General features: G+C 36.7%; 2 protein-coding genes and 2 pseudogenes across 2 annotated transcripts in view; all 4 read left to right on the top strand.

Annotated features, from left to right (window-relative positions):
- LOC109068424 (leukocyte elastase inhibitor-like) overlaps positions 1-18,255 on the top strand; it is a 43,990-nt gene that overhangs the window by 3,130 nt on the left and 22,605 nt on the right. The window contains exons 2-3 of the mRNA XM_042773253.1: positions 8,812-8,988; positions 9,068-9,223. Coding sequence (XP_042629187.1) covers positions 8,821-8,988; positions 9,068-9,223 — 324 coding nt within the window. The 5' untranslated portion in view covers positions 8,812-8,820. The remainder of the gene's footprint in view (positions 1-8,811; positions 8,989-9,067; positions 9,224-18,255) is intronic.
- LOC109068423 lies at positions 1,052-3,775 on the top strand (annotated as a pseudogene).
- LOC122148050 lies at positions 4,573-7,312 on the top strand (annotated as a pseudogene).
- LOC109068425 (leukocyte elastase inhibitor-like) lies at positions 14,823-17,363 on the top strand. Its single transcript, XM_042773264.1, has 7 exons — positions 14,823-14,852; positions 15,016-15,192; positions 15,641-15,820; positions 15,914-16,031; positions 16,366-16,508; positions 16,581-16,748; positions 16,889-17,363. The coding sequence occupies exons 2-7, from the start codon at positions 15,025-15,027 to the stop codon at positions 17,297-17,299; spliced, it is 1,188 nt and encodes a 395-aa protein (XP_042629198.1). The 5' UTR covers positions 14,823-14,852; positions 15,016-15,024; the 3' UTR covers positions 17,300-17,363.

Raw genomic sequence — 18,255 nt, 5'->3', positions numbered from 1 at the left:
ATCTACTTTTAACCGCAATCAACTATATTACAATATTGGGTTTTACACACTTTATGAAACACGGTCCATTTTAATTTCTAGTTTTGCTCACCTCTATAATATTTAATCGGCTAAATATTGCTCTTTACAACTAAATTAAAACAAGATTCTTAATTACAAAAATCCATTAAATTTGCTTTATTTTGTTTTTGTGTTTGGGTGTGGCTTTTGAAATATTCATGAAAAAAAAAAATGCTTTAATCCATACATATATTGAATGTATTGTCATTACTGGAATAAGAGCCCCCTTCCGGTGAACAAACTCATACTTATATACAGAAACTTGTGTTGGTGGTCTATTGTGGTAGGTAAATGAAAAATAAATAAATAAATAAGGTCTCTTGGAAATAATTACTTTGATGGCCACTGCAGGAGCATCATAAGTTTTGCTCTCAATTCACTGGCATAATTATATACAGTGCATAATTATTAGGCTATATTTATATTACATATCACATATGAAAAAGATGTTTCATGAGGCACGTATCCACAACACATGACCTGTTTTACACAACCAAACATCTCACATACACCACATAGTAAAAACTAAGATCATGATCACTAAATTAAGTGTTAATAAGTGTAACTGTAACTAAGCTTCATTTAGAAAAGCAGTTGTTCTTGGGGTGTGTGGCAAGGACAGTTACATTAATTATATGAATTATATTTCATTTTGTTTTTTTAACAGGTATTCTAAAAAGTTTCACAGTGACACCTACTTCCAGTTCCAACTCTAATCAGCTAATCCGTTATTGGTTTTTACATTATGATTAATGCAATTACGATTCATCTTTCTTGGATTCAGGTTTTGTTTCTTGCACCTACACACTCTTTATTTGATTTCAAGTTACTATAAAGAAAGAGTGAAATGAAGAATGAATCATGTAAGTGGATAAATCAGGGGTCTCCAATCCTGCTCCTGGAGAGCTGCTTTCCTGCAGATTTCAGCTCCAACCCCAATTAAACACACCTGAACCAGATAATCAAAGTGTTTAGGGCTACTTGATAATTACAGACAGGTGAGTTGGAACTGCTCTGCAGGAGTAAGGTTTGAGATCCCTGGGATAAATAAATCCATTAATATTAGAAACAATTTATGTTTTACAGAAAGGCCGGACTTGGATTAAAAACTAGTTGTTTTAGGGTGAGGCATCATTTATTAGGATGACACTTATAAAATGACACGCTGGGAAAGTTTAATTCATTTCCTCTGATTGTTCCAGGTGTTGCTTTTACTGATCTCCGTTTGTTAAAGGTGCATAGAGGGATCAAGATGTGTCCACCTTCAAATCTGCTGTTACTACTGCTATTTCCTGCTCCGCTTGTGAAAATGGAGTGTTTATCTGAAGCAAACACACAGTTCTCTCTAAACCTGTTCAAGAACATCAGTGAAGGAAATCCTCAAAAAATGTGTTCTACTCTCCGATCAGCATCTCCTTTGCTCTTGCCATGGTGTTGCTTGGAGCAAAAGAAAACACAGCGGCACAGATATTTAAGGTGATCTCACATTTACATGTGTTTAGAATTTAACGTAGCAGTTCTGTTGGCATCTGTGGTTCCATGAAGAACCAATAATATGGAAACATTCCATTGCACAAAGGGTTCCTTACAGTGGAAAGAAGTTAGTGTCTTTCACACTAAGGAAAAAAAGGTTCAATAGATGAAGTTATCAAAATAGTTGGGTCACCTTTATCAATTTTACCACAATAATGCTGAACAGGTCTTGGGCTTTACCAATCCTCCCACACACTGCGGGACTCCAGTACCTGATGTTTCAATGGACCAAATTCATTCCAGCTTCAACAAGGTCATGAGTGAACTGAACAAACCAGGAGCCCCGTATGTGTTGAGTCTTGCCAACCGTCTCTACGGAGAACAATCCTACCAGTTTGTTGAGGTAAGATTCAAAGCAAATAATTGTTAACACTAATTTCATTTGTGTCTCAATTGATTTGCTCGATTACAGAAATTCCTTATTGATACAAAAAAATACTATGAAGCCCAACTGGAGGAGGTGGATTTCAAGATGAAACCAGAGGCTGCACGAGTCAACATCAACAAATGGGTGGAGGAAAAAACACAAGGTGAAAAACCAGGATATAATTTGAACACTTAATCTTTCTCACAAAAATTATGTATTTCAGCACTTTAAGTTCATGTTTGGCTTCATGTCTTTGCTTCTAAATCAATGCTTAAAGTATAAAATCTCCATTTGAATTTCAGAGAAGATCAAGGACTTGCTCCCACTGGGATCCATCGATTCATCGATGAAACTGGTCTTGGTGAACGCCATCTACTTCAAGGGGAACTGGGAGAAGAAATTCCCAAAGGAAGCCACAATAGATGGACAGTTTAAGCTGAACAAGGTGAGACTTTATGATGGTTTTTTTTTTTTTTTTTTTTAAATAAACTTAACAGTGATGAAATGTGAGGACTTGTGCTTTGCAGACTCACACTAAACCAGTGAAGATGATGAATCAGAAGGCAGAGTTTCCTCTGGCCTTCATCCCAGAGATGAACAGTAAGGTTCTGGAGCTGCCGTATGTCGGGAAGAATCTCAGTATGTTGATCATCCTTCCAAACGAGATTCAAGACGAAACTACTGGCCTTCAGAAGGTGAGACGGGAATGTTAGTACGTTTTTTCATTATTTGGAATTGCTGGTTGCTGCATAAATATAGAGTTCAGTCATGAAAATCTAGATGTTAACGTAACTGATGATATTCAGAGAGTTAAACGACTTGGTACAAGCTGATTGGTTCATGCTGCATATGCAGCCAATGAGCTTACTGCCTTGTATGTAAATGGCTGGCTAGCATTCACTTGAGGTTCCTGCAGCACGTTTTCAGAGTTCTCTTAAATCCTCCACCTTCCCCAGCTCCACCTGTGTAGATCTGCATCGGGGTTATTTTATATGCTATTTGTGCAGCAGTATGTCTTAAATACTCACGCACCATATCGTCATATGCATTGGCAGTAGCAAGTTCCTGTACTTGCTTGCAGCATCAATAATCTACAAATACAGAAATAACCAACAGCAGCAGCGTAGCAGATCTATTCCGCCAAGACCAAATGCATTAACATTGTCATATCCATCATCATGCTAAAATGTTCAGAGAGTTGTCAATTGAAATGTTATTGCAGCTACGATCTACAAGACTTAATATATTCTTGAATGAAACGGTCTATCCAAACACAAAATAAGTGTCAAATCAATGATTCTGTACGAACATACAAATAGACATGCATTAACATGACTCTCTTATGCAGCTTGAAAAGGCACTGACCTACGAGAAGCTCATGGAGTGGACCAAACCCAGCAAGATGCTTCAAGAGGAAGTTGAAGTATCTCTGCCCAGATTCAAGATGGAGCAAACCTATGACATGGTGCAGTTTCTGATCCGCATGGGAATGGTGGATGTTTTTGACCTGCAGAAGGTGAATCTTTCAGGCATGTCGCCCAACAACGACCTGGTGGTGTCGAAGGTGATTCATAAAGCCTTTGTTGAAGTAAATGAAGAAGGAACCGAAGCGGCTGCAGCCACCGCCATCATCCTTGAATCAGCCTCAATTCCAGAAGCCTTTATTGCGGACCATCCCTTCCTTTTCTTCATCAGACACAATCCCTCTAACAGCATTCTGTTTTATGGACGCTTCTGTTCTCCTTGAAGATGGTAATGATAGAGTGGTAATACAAAGTTTGTGTTTCTCTGACAAATAAAGGCTCTAGCAAATAACTGAGTGAATATAAGGTCTTTTTTTTTTTTTTTTTTCTCTATGCTTTTTCACAGCACTGATTTGTGTGTTCTGACAAAACAGAACATTGGTCTATTGTGGTAGGTAAATGAAAAATAAATAAATAAGGTCTCTTGGAAATAATTACTTTGATGGCCACTGCAGGAGCATCATAAGTTTTGCTCTCAATTCACTGGCATAATTATATACAGTGCATAATTATTAGGCTATATTTATATTACATATCACATATGAAAAAGATGTTTCATGAGGCACGTATCCACAACACATGACCTGTTTTACACAACCAAACATCTCACATACATTATATTACATATCACATATGAAAAAGATGTTTCATGAGTGTTGTTTAGTGTAACTGTAACTAAGCTTCATTTAGAAAAGCAGTTGTTCTTGGGGTGTGTGGCAAGGACAGTTACATTAATTATATGAATTATATTTCATTTTGTTTTTTTAACAGGTATTCTAAAAAGTTTCACAGTGACACCTACTTCCAGTTCCAACTCTAATCAGCTAATCCTTTATTGGTTTTTACATTATGATTAATGCAATTACGATTCATCTTTCTTGGATTCAGGTTTTGTTTCTTGCACCTACACACTCTTTATTTGATTTCAAGTTACTATAAAGAAAGAGTGAAATGAAGAATGAATCATGTAAGTGGATAAATCAGGGGTCTCCAATCCTGCTCCTGGAGAGCTGCTTTCCTGCAGATTTCAGTTCCAACCCCAATCAAACACACCTGAACCAGATAATCAAAGTGTTTAGGGCTACTTGATAATTACAGACAGGTGAGTTGGAACTGCTCTGCAGGAGCAAGGTTTGAAATCCCTGGGATAAATAAATCCATTAATATTAGAAACAATTTATGTTTTACAGAAAGGCCGGATTTGGATTAAAAACTAGTTGTCTTAGGGTGAGGCATCATTTATTAGGATGACACTTATAAAATGACACGCTGGGAAAGTTAATCATTTCCTCTGATTGTTCCAGGTGTTGCTTTTACTGATCTCTGTTTGTTAAAGGTGCATAGAGTGATCAAGATGTGTCCACCTTCAAATCTGCTGTTACTACTGCTATTTCCTGCTCCGCTTGTGAAAATGGAGTGTTTATCTGAAGCAAACACACAGTTCTCTCTAAACCTGTTCAAGAACATCAGTGAAGGAAATGCCTCAAAAAATGTGTTCTACTCTCCGATCAGCATCTCCTTTGCTCTTGCCATGGTGTTGCTTGGAGCAAAAGAAAACACAGCGGCACAGATATTTAAGGTGATCTCACATTTACATGTGTTTAGAATTTAACGTAGCAGTTCTGTTGGCATCGGTGGTTCCATGAAGAACCAATAATATGGAAACATTCCATTGCACAAAGGGTTCCTTACAGTGGAAAGAAGTTAGTGTCTTTCACACTAAGGAAAAAAAAGGTTCAGTAGATGAAGTTATCCAAATAGTTGGGTCACCTTTATCAATTTTACCACAATAATGCTGAACAGGTCTTGGGCTTTACCAATCCTCCCCACACACTGCGGGACTCCAGTACCTGATGTTTCAATGGACCAAATTCATTCCAGCTTCAACAAGGTCATGAGTGAACTGAACAAACCAGGAGCCCCGTATGTGTTGAGTCTTGCCAACCGTCTCTACGGAGAACAATCCTACCAGTTTGTTGAGGTAAGACTCAAAGCAAATAATTGCTAACACTAATTTCATTTGTGTCTCAATTGATTTGCTCGATTACAGAAATTCCTTATTGATACAAAAAAATACTATGAAGCCCAACTGGAGGAGGTGGATTTCAAGATGAAACCAGAGGCTGCACGAGTCAACATCAACAAATGGGTGGAGGAAAAAACACAAGGTGAAAAAACAGGATATAATTTGAACACTCAATCTTTCTCACAAAAATTATGTATTTCAGCACTTTAAGTTCATGTTTGGCTTCATGTCTTTGCTTCTAAATCAATGCTTAAAGTATAAAATCTCCATTTGAATTTCAGAGAAGATCAAGGACTTGCTCCCACAGGGATCCATTGATTCATCGATGAAACTGGTCTTGGTGAATGCCATCTACTTCAAGGGGAACTGGGAGAAGAAATTCCCAAAGGAAGCCACAATAGATGGACAGTTTAAGCTGAACAAGGTGAGACTTTATGGTTTTTTTTTTTTTTTTTTTTTTTTAAATAAACTTAGCAGTGATGAAATGTGAGGACTTGTGCTTTGCAGACTCACACTAAACCAGTGAAGATGATGAATCAGAAGTCAAAGTTTCCTCTGGCTTTAATCCCAGAGATGAACAGTCAGGTTCTGGAGCTGCCTTATGTCGGGAAGAATCTCAGTATGTTGATCATCCTTCCAAACGAGATTCAAGACAAAACTACTGGCCTTCAGAAGGTGAGACGGCACAGATATGGCGTTTTTTCATTATTTGGAATTGCTGGTTGCTGCATAAATATATAGTTCAGTCATGAAAATCTAGATGTTAACGTAACTGATGATATTCAGAGTTAAATGACTTTGTACAAGCTGATGGTTCATGCTGCATGGTTCATGCTGCATATGCAGCCAATGAGCTTACTGCCTTGTATGTAAATGGCTGGCTAGCATTCACTTGAGGTTCCTGCAGCACGTTTTCAGAGTTCTCTTAAATCCTCCACCTTCCCCAGCTCCACCTGTGTAGATCTGCATCGGGGTTATTTTATATGCTATTTGTGCAGCAGTATGTCTTAAATACTCACGCACCATATCGTCATATGCATTGGCAGTAGCAAGTTCCTGTACTTGCTTGCAGCAGCAATCTACAACTACAGCAATAACCAACAGCAGCAGTGTAGCGGATCTGTTCCGCCAAGACCAAATGCATTAACATTGTCATATCCATCATCATGCTAAAATGTTCAGAGAGTTGTCAATTGAAATGTTATTGCACCGATGATCTACAAGACTTAAAATATTCTTGAATGAAATGATCTATCCAAACACAAAATAAGTGTCAAATCAATGATTCTGTACAAACATACAAATAGACATGCATTAACATGACTCTCTTATGCAGCTTGAAAAGGCACTGACCTACAAGAAGCTCATGGAGTGGACCAAACCCAGCAAGATGCTTCAAGAGCAAGCTGAAGTTTCTCTGCCCAGATTAAGGTTGTGGGGTGGATATGACATGGTGCAGTTTCTGATCCGCATGGGAATGGTGGATGTTTTTTCACTGCAGAAGGTGAATCTTTCAGGCATGTCGCCCAACAATGACCTGGTGGTGTCGAAGGTGATTCATAAAGCCTTTGTTGAAGTAAACGAGGAAGGAACTGAAGCGGCTGCAGCCACCGCCATCATCCTTGAAAAAGCCTCAATTCCAGAAGACTTTATTGCAGACCATCCCTTCCTTTTCTTCATCCGACACAATCCCTCCAACAGCATTCTGTTTTATGGACGCTTCTGTTCTCCTTGAAGATGGTAATGATAGAGTGGTAATACAAAGTTTGTGTTTCTCTGACAAATAAAGGCTCTAGCAAATAACTGAGTGAATATAATTTTTTTTTTCTCTGTCTCTATGCACTTTCACAGCACTGATTTGTGTGTTCTGACATAAAACGGATTACAGAATGGGGAAAAAAATAATGGATGGCCATTACTGTGTCTAAAGCAAAAAGAAAAAAAATTGTCTGGTTTTGATTGATAGCCAGCTGACCAGTGCATCTCCAAAAAATATATATTTCTAGTTTAATCTTTTTAACCTGGGTCATGGAAACTGTAGGATATAGTAATTTGTGATAGACATTTAGATGTATGCCAGAAAGAATGTTCTCACCACATTTACTGTAGTTACTGTTCTGAACATCAAATCCTTTGTCCATCAAATGTATTCTAACTAGGTATATATTTGGACTTCATATTTAAAAATGACCTTAATTAAGCATCAGGTAGCTAGCCAGTTAGCATCAGATAACAATATCTTTCAAACAGGCCATTATTTTGTAATTCATAATTATTGAATATATTCCTTTTAATTTTAAACTAAAACTGCCTGTACTCTGATTTTGCTGTAAACGTATAAAGAAAATTGCTTTGTCAGACTGGGGGCATTTTATCCCTCTTTTGGTACAAATTAAATTTTTGTTAAAAATATAATGGCGTGAAAACATTTTTCATACTTGGTTTATAATCTATGTCATTGTCACTAAAACTATGATAACTATTCTGGACACATTTAACTTTTGTTTCACAGAAAAAATGACACAGTCCTTAAGGGGGTGTTGTCCCTCACTCTACTCTACTGGACAAAAAATAAAATAAAACTCTTTTTGAGTGTTCAGTGAATTCTTTGACGCACCCAGAGTGGTTTTTGTGTAGTTAAATGTATCTAATTGTTCGAGGTTGGACCATCTTGTATCTGTGTTCTGTTTTAATATAGAACTTCTAGCCTCGCCACCAGTTACTATAAAAGTATATGTTTTGGCTGCTTTTTCTGCAGAAAGCTGATCTCTAGCGATGTGTCATTTTTAATTGATCATTTGTTGGTAAAGGGTGAGAGACCTGGACATCTATCATGATTGGTGTCAAAGAGGCAGGTGTGGCTTGCTGAGTTTATCGAATTACACAGATATCAGGATTAAAAATGACGAACTGTGAATAATACAATTTTGATTTATCGTTCCTGTATTCCTGTACTTTTATGATAAAGGAGTGAAATGAAGAATGAATCATTCAGTTTACGTTTGCTGGTGTTCCTAGTGAAGAGATATATCAATATGTAATAATAGAAATGTTCATTCTTATTTTGCAAGAAGGCTAAACTTGGATTAACAGGTTAGGGCGAGGCTTCATTTATTAGACTGTGTCCCATACCGACTGATTCGTTCGCCTCAGTCACGCAGGGAAACTTCTTCATTTCTGCTGAATATTCTAGGTAATACTTTTTCTGAACGCTGTTTGTTAGAGGTGCTTTTCTGTATGCAGTTTAGATCTGTCCACCTTCAAATCTGCTGTTATTTAAACTACTGCTATTTCTTGCGCAGCTTGTGAAAATGGAGCGTTTATCTGCAGCAAACACGCAGTTCTCTCTAAACCTGTTCAAGAAGATCAGCGGAGGAAACGCATCAGGAAATGTGTTCTACTCTCCGATCAGCATCTCTTCAGCTCTTGCCATGGTGTCGCTTGGAGCAAAAGGAAACACAGCGGCACAGATGTTTCAGGTGATCTCACACTTAAGCATTTTTTATGGACAGTTACTCAGAAAAAAAAAATGCATTCATGTACAATAATTCTGTGTAGGTTTTGGGGTTTAACAATCCTGCCAAACCCGATGCTGCGACTCCAGCACCTTATCAACAAGCCCAGAAGCCCCAGATTGCCTGCGGTGTAAAGGGTCAACATGAACTACCAATGACGCAACAAACCCAGAAGTCTGAGATACCTGCCGAACTCAAGGTTCAGAATAAGTATTCACATGAAACACTAACCTCATGATTTTATGATTGCAATGCATTTGCTGTAGTAGTGCATGTAGTCTTGGGGATTTGATTTGATATTGTTGATACAAACAGAAATCTCCTGCTCAGCTCACATCTGGACAAAAAACTGAGGACCAAATTCATTCCAGCTTCAACAAGCTCATGAGTGAACTGAACAAACCAGGAGCCCCGTATGTGTTGAGTCTTGCCAACCGTCTCTACGGAGAACAGTCCTACCAGTTTGTTGAGGTAAGACTCACTGGTGGTTCTGGAAATGCTCTCAACTCTAATTTAATTTGCACTCCAATCGATTTGCTCTGTTACAGAAATTCCTCAATGACGCAAAAATATACTATAAAGCCGGACTGGAGGAGGTGGACTTCAAGAAGAAATCAGAGGCTGTGCGTCTCGACATCAACAAATGGGTGGAGAAAAACACTCAAGGTGAAAACCAGCATGAAGTAAAAATTCTTTGAAGTTTTTTTTCCTGCACTTTAAGATCAGAAAAAGGACTTTAAGGGCCGCGTTAGGCTTTATAGGGTTCTTGAGTTGAGCTAACAAAAATATGTTCTAAGAACATTTTGCTAACATTCTCTTAAAACATTATTTCAGAATGTTCTCTGAATGTTCAAAAAGTAAAGGGAACATTCCATTTTATCATTTTGCAAACATCTCTGAACATTCTGAAACACATAGTAACATTTAAAAAAAATGTAAAAAAAAATAATTGTTAGATGAATGTCCAACTAAAACGCTTCAGAAAAAAAGAAAATGTTTTGTGCTCATGTTTTGAGAACATTTGTTCATAACTTTGAGGGAACCAGAGAACATTCCCTGTTAGGTTTTCGAAGTTTAAAGTTTTGATATACTTTGATAGCAGGTTTAAATTAAGCAACATTTTTGGCCTTCAAGTTTGCATTTCCATAAGAACGCTGTAATGAGCTTGGAGGAAGATGCTTTAATAGTATTTTTGCTGATTCATTTGTGTTGTTCATATGTGAATCAGTTCAAACCAATGCCTAAAGTGGAAAATGTCCATTTGAATTTCAGAGAAGATCAAGGACTTGCTCCCACAGGGATCCATCAGTGAGATTACGAAACTGGTCTTGGTGAACGCCATCTACTTCAAGGGGAACTGGTTGGTGAAATTCCCAAAGGAAGCCACCAGAGATGGACAGTTTAAGCTGAACAAGGTGAGTTTCAATGCTTTTTTAAAAATATTTTTAGCAGTCATGAAATATGAGTTTTGACATGTTTCTATTGATCTATTGATGCTTGGCAGAATCGAACTAAACCAGTGAAGATGATGTATCAGGAATCAAAGTTTCCTCTGGCCTTCATCCCAGAGATGAACAGTCAGGTTCTGGAGCTGCCGTATGTCGGGAAGAATCTCAGTATGTTGATCATCCTTCCGAACAAGATTGAAGACGAAACCACTGGCCTTCAGAAGGTGAGACGCCACAGATTCTGCTGGTATATATAGTATATGGTGTTGTTTCATTATGTGGAATTGCTTAACTCTATAAAAGCCTTCATCATATTTGTTTCGCAAATTTATAAGGCCTGAGTTGTTTTTTTTTGTTTGTTTGTTTTTTAGTCTAAGGCCAGTTTTGTTTTGTTTTTTTGGCTGAAAAAAAAGCTGTTGCACACAAACAACTACATGTCTTCCGTCATCAGACTGATAGTATATATTTGTTGACAAGTAAAAGGCCTTTTAGTATAATTTTAGAGATGTCCACCTTAAGCACATGGTTCACGTGTCTTTTTGCTGAACACCAACAAATTAAGAAGATATCTTGATCAGTTTGACAACACATGTGCTGCAAATAATCACTACACAACGCAACACATAATGCTGCATTGATATATAAGACACTGAAGAAGACTGTATGCATTATTAATGTATTTTTAAATGAAAAACAAATTGACACACATTAACACGACTCTCTTATTATGCAGCTTGAAAAGGCACTGACCTACGAGAAGCTCATGGAGTGGACCAAACCCAGCAAGATGCTTCTAGAGCAAGTTGAAGTTTCTCTGCCCAGATTCAAGATGGAGGAAACCTATGATAACATAAAGAGTTTTCTGATCAGCATGGGGATGGAGGATGTTTTTGATGAACGGAAGGTGAATCTTTCAGGCATGTCGCCCAACAACGACCTGGTGGTGACGAAGGTGATTCATAAAGCCTTCGTTGAAGTAAACGAGGAAGGAACCGAAGCGGCTGCAGCCACCGGCGTCATCATCGCAGGATTCTCAATGCCATTACCCCCAAAAACCTTTATTGCAGACCATCCCTTCCTTTTTTTCATCCGTCATAATCCCTCCAACAGCATTCTGTTTTACGGACGCTTCTGTTCTCCTTAAAGATGGTAATGAACATCCTTATGATGTTCCTCTGATAAATAAAGTCTCTATTAAATAATTGATTGAACTTGAATATATATAAAGTACATAAATAATAGAGTACTGAGTTCTGAACGGGTTACAGACTGGAAACATATCCATATGTTTTTGGAAATTACTCATTCAACATTTTTATCCTATTAATAGGTTACTTTATATAAGGAAAATATTCTAAGACTCCCAAACCATTTGTGACCCTGGACCACTGATAAATAATCTTTCCATTGATGTATGGTTTGTTAGGATCGAACAATATTTAACTGAGATACAACTATTTGAAAATCTGGAATCTGAGGATGCAAAAAAATCTAAATATTGAGAAAATCACCTTTAAAGTTGTCCAAATGAAGTTCTTAGCAATGCATATTACTAATCAAAAATTAAGTTTTGATATATTTACAGTAAGAAATTTACAAAATATGTTCATGGAACATGATCTTTACTTAATATCCTAATGATTTTTGGCATAAAAGAAAAATCAATAATTTTGACCCATACAATGTATTTTTGGTTATTGCTACAAATATACCCCAGAGACTTAAGACTTTTTTTGTGGTCCAGGGTCACATTTTGGTTATATATTGAATTTATTGATATTAATTATATAAGAGCCCCCCAGTGAACAAATCCAAACACAGAAAATTGGGTTTCAGATCTCTTGTGATAGAGTTTAAGTAAAAATAATGTCTCTCAATTCACTAGAATAATTATATACTGTCAGGGATGGGTGTAAATACATAAAAATATGTATAAAAAATACAGTATTTTGAAAATACATAAAATACATGTGACACTGGCCATCCAGTGAAATATCACTATTAAGGCCTATTCACATCCAAAAATGACAACTATAACGATTACGTTAATAATACTGTATTCTAAGCATGCGCTGCAGTTATGTCGTCTGTTGCTTTAAATGCTTAATCAATCATAGTTTAAACAATAAAATGATTCAAAAGAAGAGGAAGAGTGAATTATACAGGGTTGTCTACAAGTCGATGATATCCGAATTGTAATGTGTTTTATGTATCTCTCTCTAGAATATCAAACACATAAGAGAAAGTGATAGCCTTTGGCTTGACTATGCTATCAAACAGCTAACAATGAGTTGCTAATATTACAAACCATTACAGTGTTGTCCTAGTGCAAAATAATATACTAAAGTGTATTTATTTAATGCTAAGTATACTACAAATGCATTTACATATGTACCTAATAAAAATACCCTCTTCTAATGTGACATCCTCACCTTCTCTTATGCTACCCGCTCACATGCTATTGGAATTATTATGAATAATTATGAGCTCCCTAGTTGGAACTTGGACATATTTACTACTGGTAAAAATAATTTTGATACCTCAGTTCCCAAGTTGGGGGTGCCATAAACTTTAAATATGGCTGAGCCGAAAACAATGTGGTGGGTACACTTTATCACGTTTTTTCAACAAAAGCTAGATCACCTTGTTATGATGTTAAAGTATATCATAAGCCCTATACGGACGGTAATTGTTTCTCAGGGGGGCGTAGGCTAAGTGATTTTCACCATTTACAGGGGGTAGTCGGTGATTTAATTGCCATCCAAAGCCATATCTCTGAGTTTACAAGAAGGAATTGATTCAAAATTCAGTGCTTAAACCCTTTTTGGGCACTCCCGAACAGGTTAGGTAGGCTACGTTAACTGTATTTCGGTGTAATTTGCATACAAATTTGTTTCTGAAATACTGGAAAGTATTTAAAAGAACAATACTTCATAACTGCTCACAGCGACTGGGAGCAGAAAGAGAAGAAAAGCATGCAAACATTCGAAATGGGTCTTTATTATGGCAAAAATAAAATATGACATCCACATGAGAAACAATTGCAGTCCGAATCGGGCTAAAGTCTTTAATAATCCACAGAGAGAAGGCAGAAACACATGTACACATCGACGAGACTGGACAACCGAACACTGAACAGAATGCAGTTTATAAGGGGAATGATAAAGCGGGTAACTAACAAGACACACCTGAACATAATGACACAATCAACATGACACGCAACACATGGAGGGAAAACACAACATAATGAGTCCAGGGGTGTGACGCATACTGTATATGAATAACCATTTCAAGCATTTTGTATGCTTTATACACAGTAAAATAGCATCCATTTTACTTAACATTTTAGTCATTACCAAAGCTGACTAAATAGGGCTTTGAATGTTTATATGGTTGTCAATGAATGGGACACTATCTTATTCCGAATTAAATATCTTCAACACATTTTGGCTTTCCAAATTTATTTTTTTATTTATTTTTTCTGTGTCCTTTGTCATTCCTGTTCTTTCTGACAAAAAGGCACTTTGATTGGAAGGCAGCATTATTCCTTATTTCCTTACAGGAATCCAGAAAATGTGCAGCTCACATGCATGAATGTGGCACTTATGAACTAGTTGATACAAGAAATCAGCTGACTAATAAAGAGGTTGACTGGCAAAATACAAAAATAACAAGTTTAAATGTTTATAAATACAAAATACAAAATATTTTACATACATTTATCTGAAATACTGCCCATATACAGTACATAATAGGCTTATATTTATATATAATTATATAATTATATCAGATAAGGAAAAGGTGTTTCATGAGGCATGTATCCACAACACATGACGTGTTTTACACAACAGAACATCTGACATGCCCACATAGTAAAAACTACACCGATCACAATCACTACATGAAGTGATAAAAACTGTAACTAACTAAATGTCGTTTAGAAAAGCAGTTGTATTTGGGGTTTGTGGTTAGGAGGATTATTATTTTTTTTATTTGGTTTCTTATTTAAAACGTTTCACAGAGATGCCTAATTCCAGCCTCAACAGCTGATCAATTATTGGTTTGTACAGACACTATGATTAAACATGACTAATTGTAATTAATACAATTATGATTCTTATTTCTTGTATTCAGCTTTTGTTTCTTCACCAACACACTATTAATTTAGTGTAAAGAAATAGTGAACTGAAGAATGAATCACTCAATTTAAGTGCATCAATTAATATTAGAAACAGTCATTTGGAATTTACAGGAAGGCCGGACTTGGATTAAAGGCTACTTGTTTTAGGGCGAGGCATTATTTATTAGACCGACACCAGTAACTGTCTATTCATTCAACTCAGACACACTCGGAAACTTCATTTCTGCTGTTTATTCCAGGTAATGATGATGATAATGAACTCTGTTAAAGGTACTTTGCTGTATGTAATATATGCACTATTGATTAAAACAGATGTAATAGAGTTAACAGCTTGTGATAATGAAGAATGTTTGTCTAACTTCAAATCTGCTGTTATTTAAACTACTGCTATTTCTTGCGCAGCTTGTGAAAATGGAGCGTTTATCTGCAGCAAACACACAGTTCTCTCTAAACCTGTTCAAGAAGATCAGCGGAGGAAACGCATCAAAAAATGTGTTCTACTCTCCGATCAGCATCTCTTCAGCTCTGGCCATGGTGTCACTCGGAGCAAAAGGAAACACAGCGGCGCAGATGTTTAAGGTGAACTCACACTTATGCATTTTTTAGGGACAGTTGTTCAGAATATAATTATGTATATAATTATCCAAACTCAGCAAAAAAAATTCACATCCTCCCACTTTCAAGTGCTTTTTCCCCATCAAATTACTTATTATATGTAAGTATTTATATGAACAAAAAAAAGATTCAACAGCTGAGACATAAATGGAACAAATTTGAATTTTTATTTTTATTTTTATTTTTTTATTTTTGATGAGTGTTCATTAAGAACCTTTAACATAGAAACTTTCCATTGCACAAATGGTTCTTTGGAGTTTTAAAATGTTCTTCAAATTAAAAAAAATAAATAAATGGTTCGTTGAACATTTTGGAACATTTACTTATCTGAGCAGTGCATTCACAATAGATGTTGAAACTATCAGAATAGTTAAGTTATCTTTATCAATTCTGCCTCAACAACTCTGTGTAGGTCCTGGGCTTTACCAATCCTCCCAAACCTGGCGCTGCCACTCCAGCTCCTCATGTTAAAGAAGACCAAATTCATTCCAGCTTCAACAAGCTCATGAGTGAACTGAAGAAACCAGGAGCGCCGTATGTGCTGAGTCTTGCCAACCGTCTCTACGGAGAGCAATCCTACCAGTTTGTTGAGGTAAGACTCAAAGAAAATAATTCAGTGTTTCTTAATGGCATTAAACGACAAGGTTCTGGAAGTATTCACCTCAGCAGGTTTGCTCTGTTACAGAAATTCCTCAATGACACAAAAACATACTATAAAGCCGAACTGGAGGAGGTGGACTTCAAGAAGAAATCAGAGGCTGCGCGTGTCAACATCAACAAATGGGTGGAGAAAAACACTCAAGGTGAAAACCACAATGAGCTTTAATGTGTTTTGCTGCATTTTAGGTTAAGCAAAATGTTTTTCAAAGACCATGTTTGGCTTGATAACTCTATGAGTTAAACTATTAAATAATACGTCTCAAAGCTCACAGTGCAGATCTAATAGAATCGTAAACTTATTAGCTAAATAAAATGTGCATTAAAGTCACTGTTTTGTGTCAACGAAATACTGCTAACAAAATCAAGTATATCAAAACCAAAGAGCTAGTCTAGACCTAAGTAGAGATGAAATTGATTAATGTGTGTGAACCAGTTTAAACGAATCCTCAAAATTAAAAATGTCATTTTGAATTTTAGAAAAGATCAAGAACTTGCTGCCACAAGGAAGTGTCAGTGATGCAACAAAACTGGTCTTGGTGAACGCCATCTACTTCAAGGGGAACTGGGAGAAGAAATTCCCAAAGGAAGCCACCAGAGTTGGACAGTTTAAGCTGAACAAAGTAAGCTCTTTTTTTTTATTTTTTATTAAAGTCATGAAATATGAGGACTTGTGACATCTTTATGCTTTGCAGACTCAAACTAAACCAGTGAAGATGATGTATCAGGAATCCAATTTTCCTCTGGCCTTCATCCCAGAGATGAACAGTCAGGTTGTGGAGCTGCCGTATGTCGGGAAGAATCTCAGTATGTTGATCATCCTTCCGAACAAGATTCAAGACGAAACCACTGGCCTTCAGAAGGTGAGACAGCACACATATGGTGTGTTTTTCATTATTTGTAATTATCGGTTAATGTCACTGAAGAAGACTGTATGCATTATTAATGTATTATTAAATGAAAACAAATTGACATACATTAACACGACTCTCTCATTATCCAGCTTGAAAAGGCACTGACCTACGAGAAGCTCATGGAGTGGACCAAACCCAGCAAGATGCTTCAAGAGCAAGTTCAAGTAACTCTGCCCAGATTCAAGATGGAGGAAAGCTATGATAAGATGAGGAGTCTTCTGATCAGCATGGGGATGGAGGATGTGTTTGACCTGCAGAAGGTGAATCTTTCAGGCATGTCGCCCAACAATGACCTGGTGGTGTCGGAGGTGATTCATAAAGCCTTCGTTGAAGTAAACGAGGAAGGAACCGAAGCGGCTGCAGCCACCGCCAACGTCGGTTTTACAGCCTCAATGCCAGTAGACCCAAAAACCTTTATTGCAGACCATCCCTTCATTTTCTTCATCCGTCACAATCCCTCCAACAGCATTCTGTTTTACGGACGCTTCTGTTCTCCTTGAAGATAGTAATGATGGAGTGATGATTCTAGTGGCATGTGTTCCTCTAATAAATAAAGGCTGTAGGAAATAACTGAGTGAAATTTTCTGTATGTGTTTACATTAACAGCACTGATTCTTAAGTTCTGACACAGACTACAGAACGGGAAAATATCTAAATATTTTGGGATTAATCTGTTTATGGAGGTTTAGTTTGTTTATGCTACTACCAAAAATTGACTACTTGTGATTAGAGTATATTACATTTTAAAATGCTCATAATCAGATTAGTTACTTTTTATGCATAAATTTTTATTTAAACCATGTTATCGTCTACAATTTGTAAGTAATCTACCTAGCACTGCTAATAGGTTACTTTATATAAAAGAAATTATCTAAAGTCCCAAACAAGATACACAAAAGCAATTTGTCAACGAGCCAACAACATTCGTAATATACAGCAGCAGGTTGATTAGACAACTGGATTAGGAAATAAAGAAGAGGTGAAATACAGAGAAGAAATAGAAAACATAAAAACATAATGTATCCAAATTCACATACTATCCATCCTCAGAATTAGAGCATGTTTAAAATTAGTTTCCAAATGCTTCCCGAATGGTTAGAAATTCAAAGTGCAGATCCATGCTTGACATGTTAGAGAAAATATAGGCCTATAAAATTACACAAACCAATAAAATATCAATATAATAAACTGTGCAACAAACAGACAGCTTAAGGTAGCAACGAGTGTTATGCGGTTATGCATGTGTATCTGCTGTGACGTCACAATTGTGTTGCATTGTGGTATATAGAGCTGCCTGAAGTGCACATATTAGTAGACTTTCTCCCTTGGTCACAATTAAGGGGTTGAGGGTCTTTCAATATAAATGTCCCTCGTTTACATTCTTTGTATTCCCAAGTTCACAAGTGTGTATCTAAAAGTTAAGTGGAAAGCACCCTATAAAGCCTAATATTGTGAT

Source organism: Cyprinus carpio, chromosome A16 (assembly GCF_018340385.1).
Source record: "Cyprinus carpio isolate SPL01 chromosome A16, ASM1834038v1, whole genome shotgun sequence".
Classification (NCBI taxonomy): Eukaryota; Metazoa; Chordata; class Actinopteri; order Cypriniformes; family Cyprinidae; genus Cyprinus; species Cyprinus carpio.
This window is presented reverse-complemented; position numbering and strand designations above follow the sequence as displayed.

Excerpts from the sequence above, each read along its gene's own strand:
- LOC109068425 (XM_042773264.1), top strand. The coding sequence starts at position 15,025 with ATGGAGCGTTTATCTGCAGCAAACACACAGTTCTCTCTAAACCTGTTC. Across the intron at positions 16,032-16,365 it reads GGTGGAGAAAAACACTCAAG|AAAAGATCAAGAACTTGCTG; the intron begins GTGAAAACCACA and ends TTTGAATTTTAG. Across the intron at positions 16,749-16,888 it reads AAACCACTGGCCTTCAGAAG|CTTGAAAAGGCACTGACCTA; the intron begins GTGAGACAGCAC and ends CTCATTATCCAG.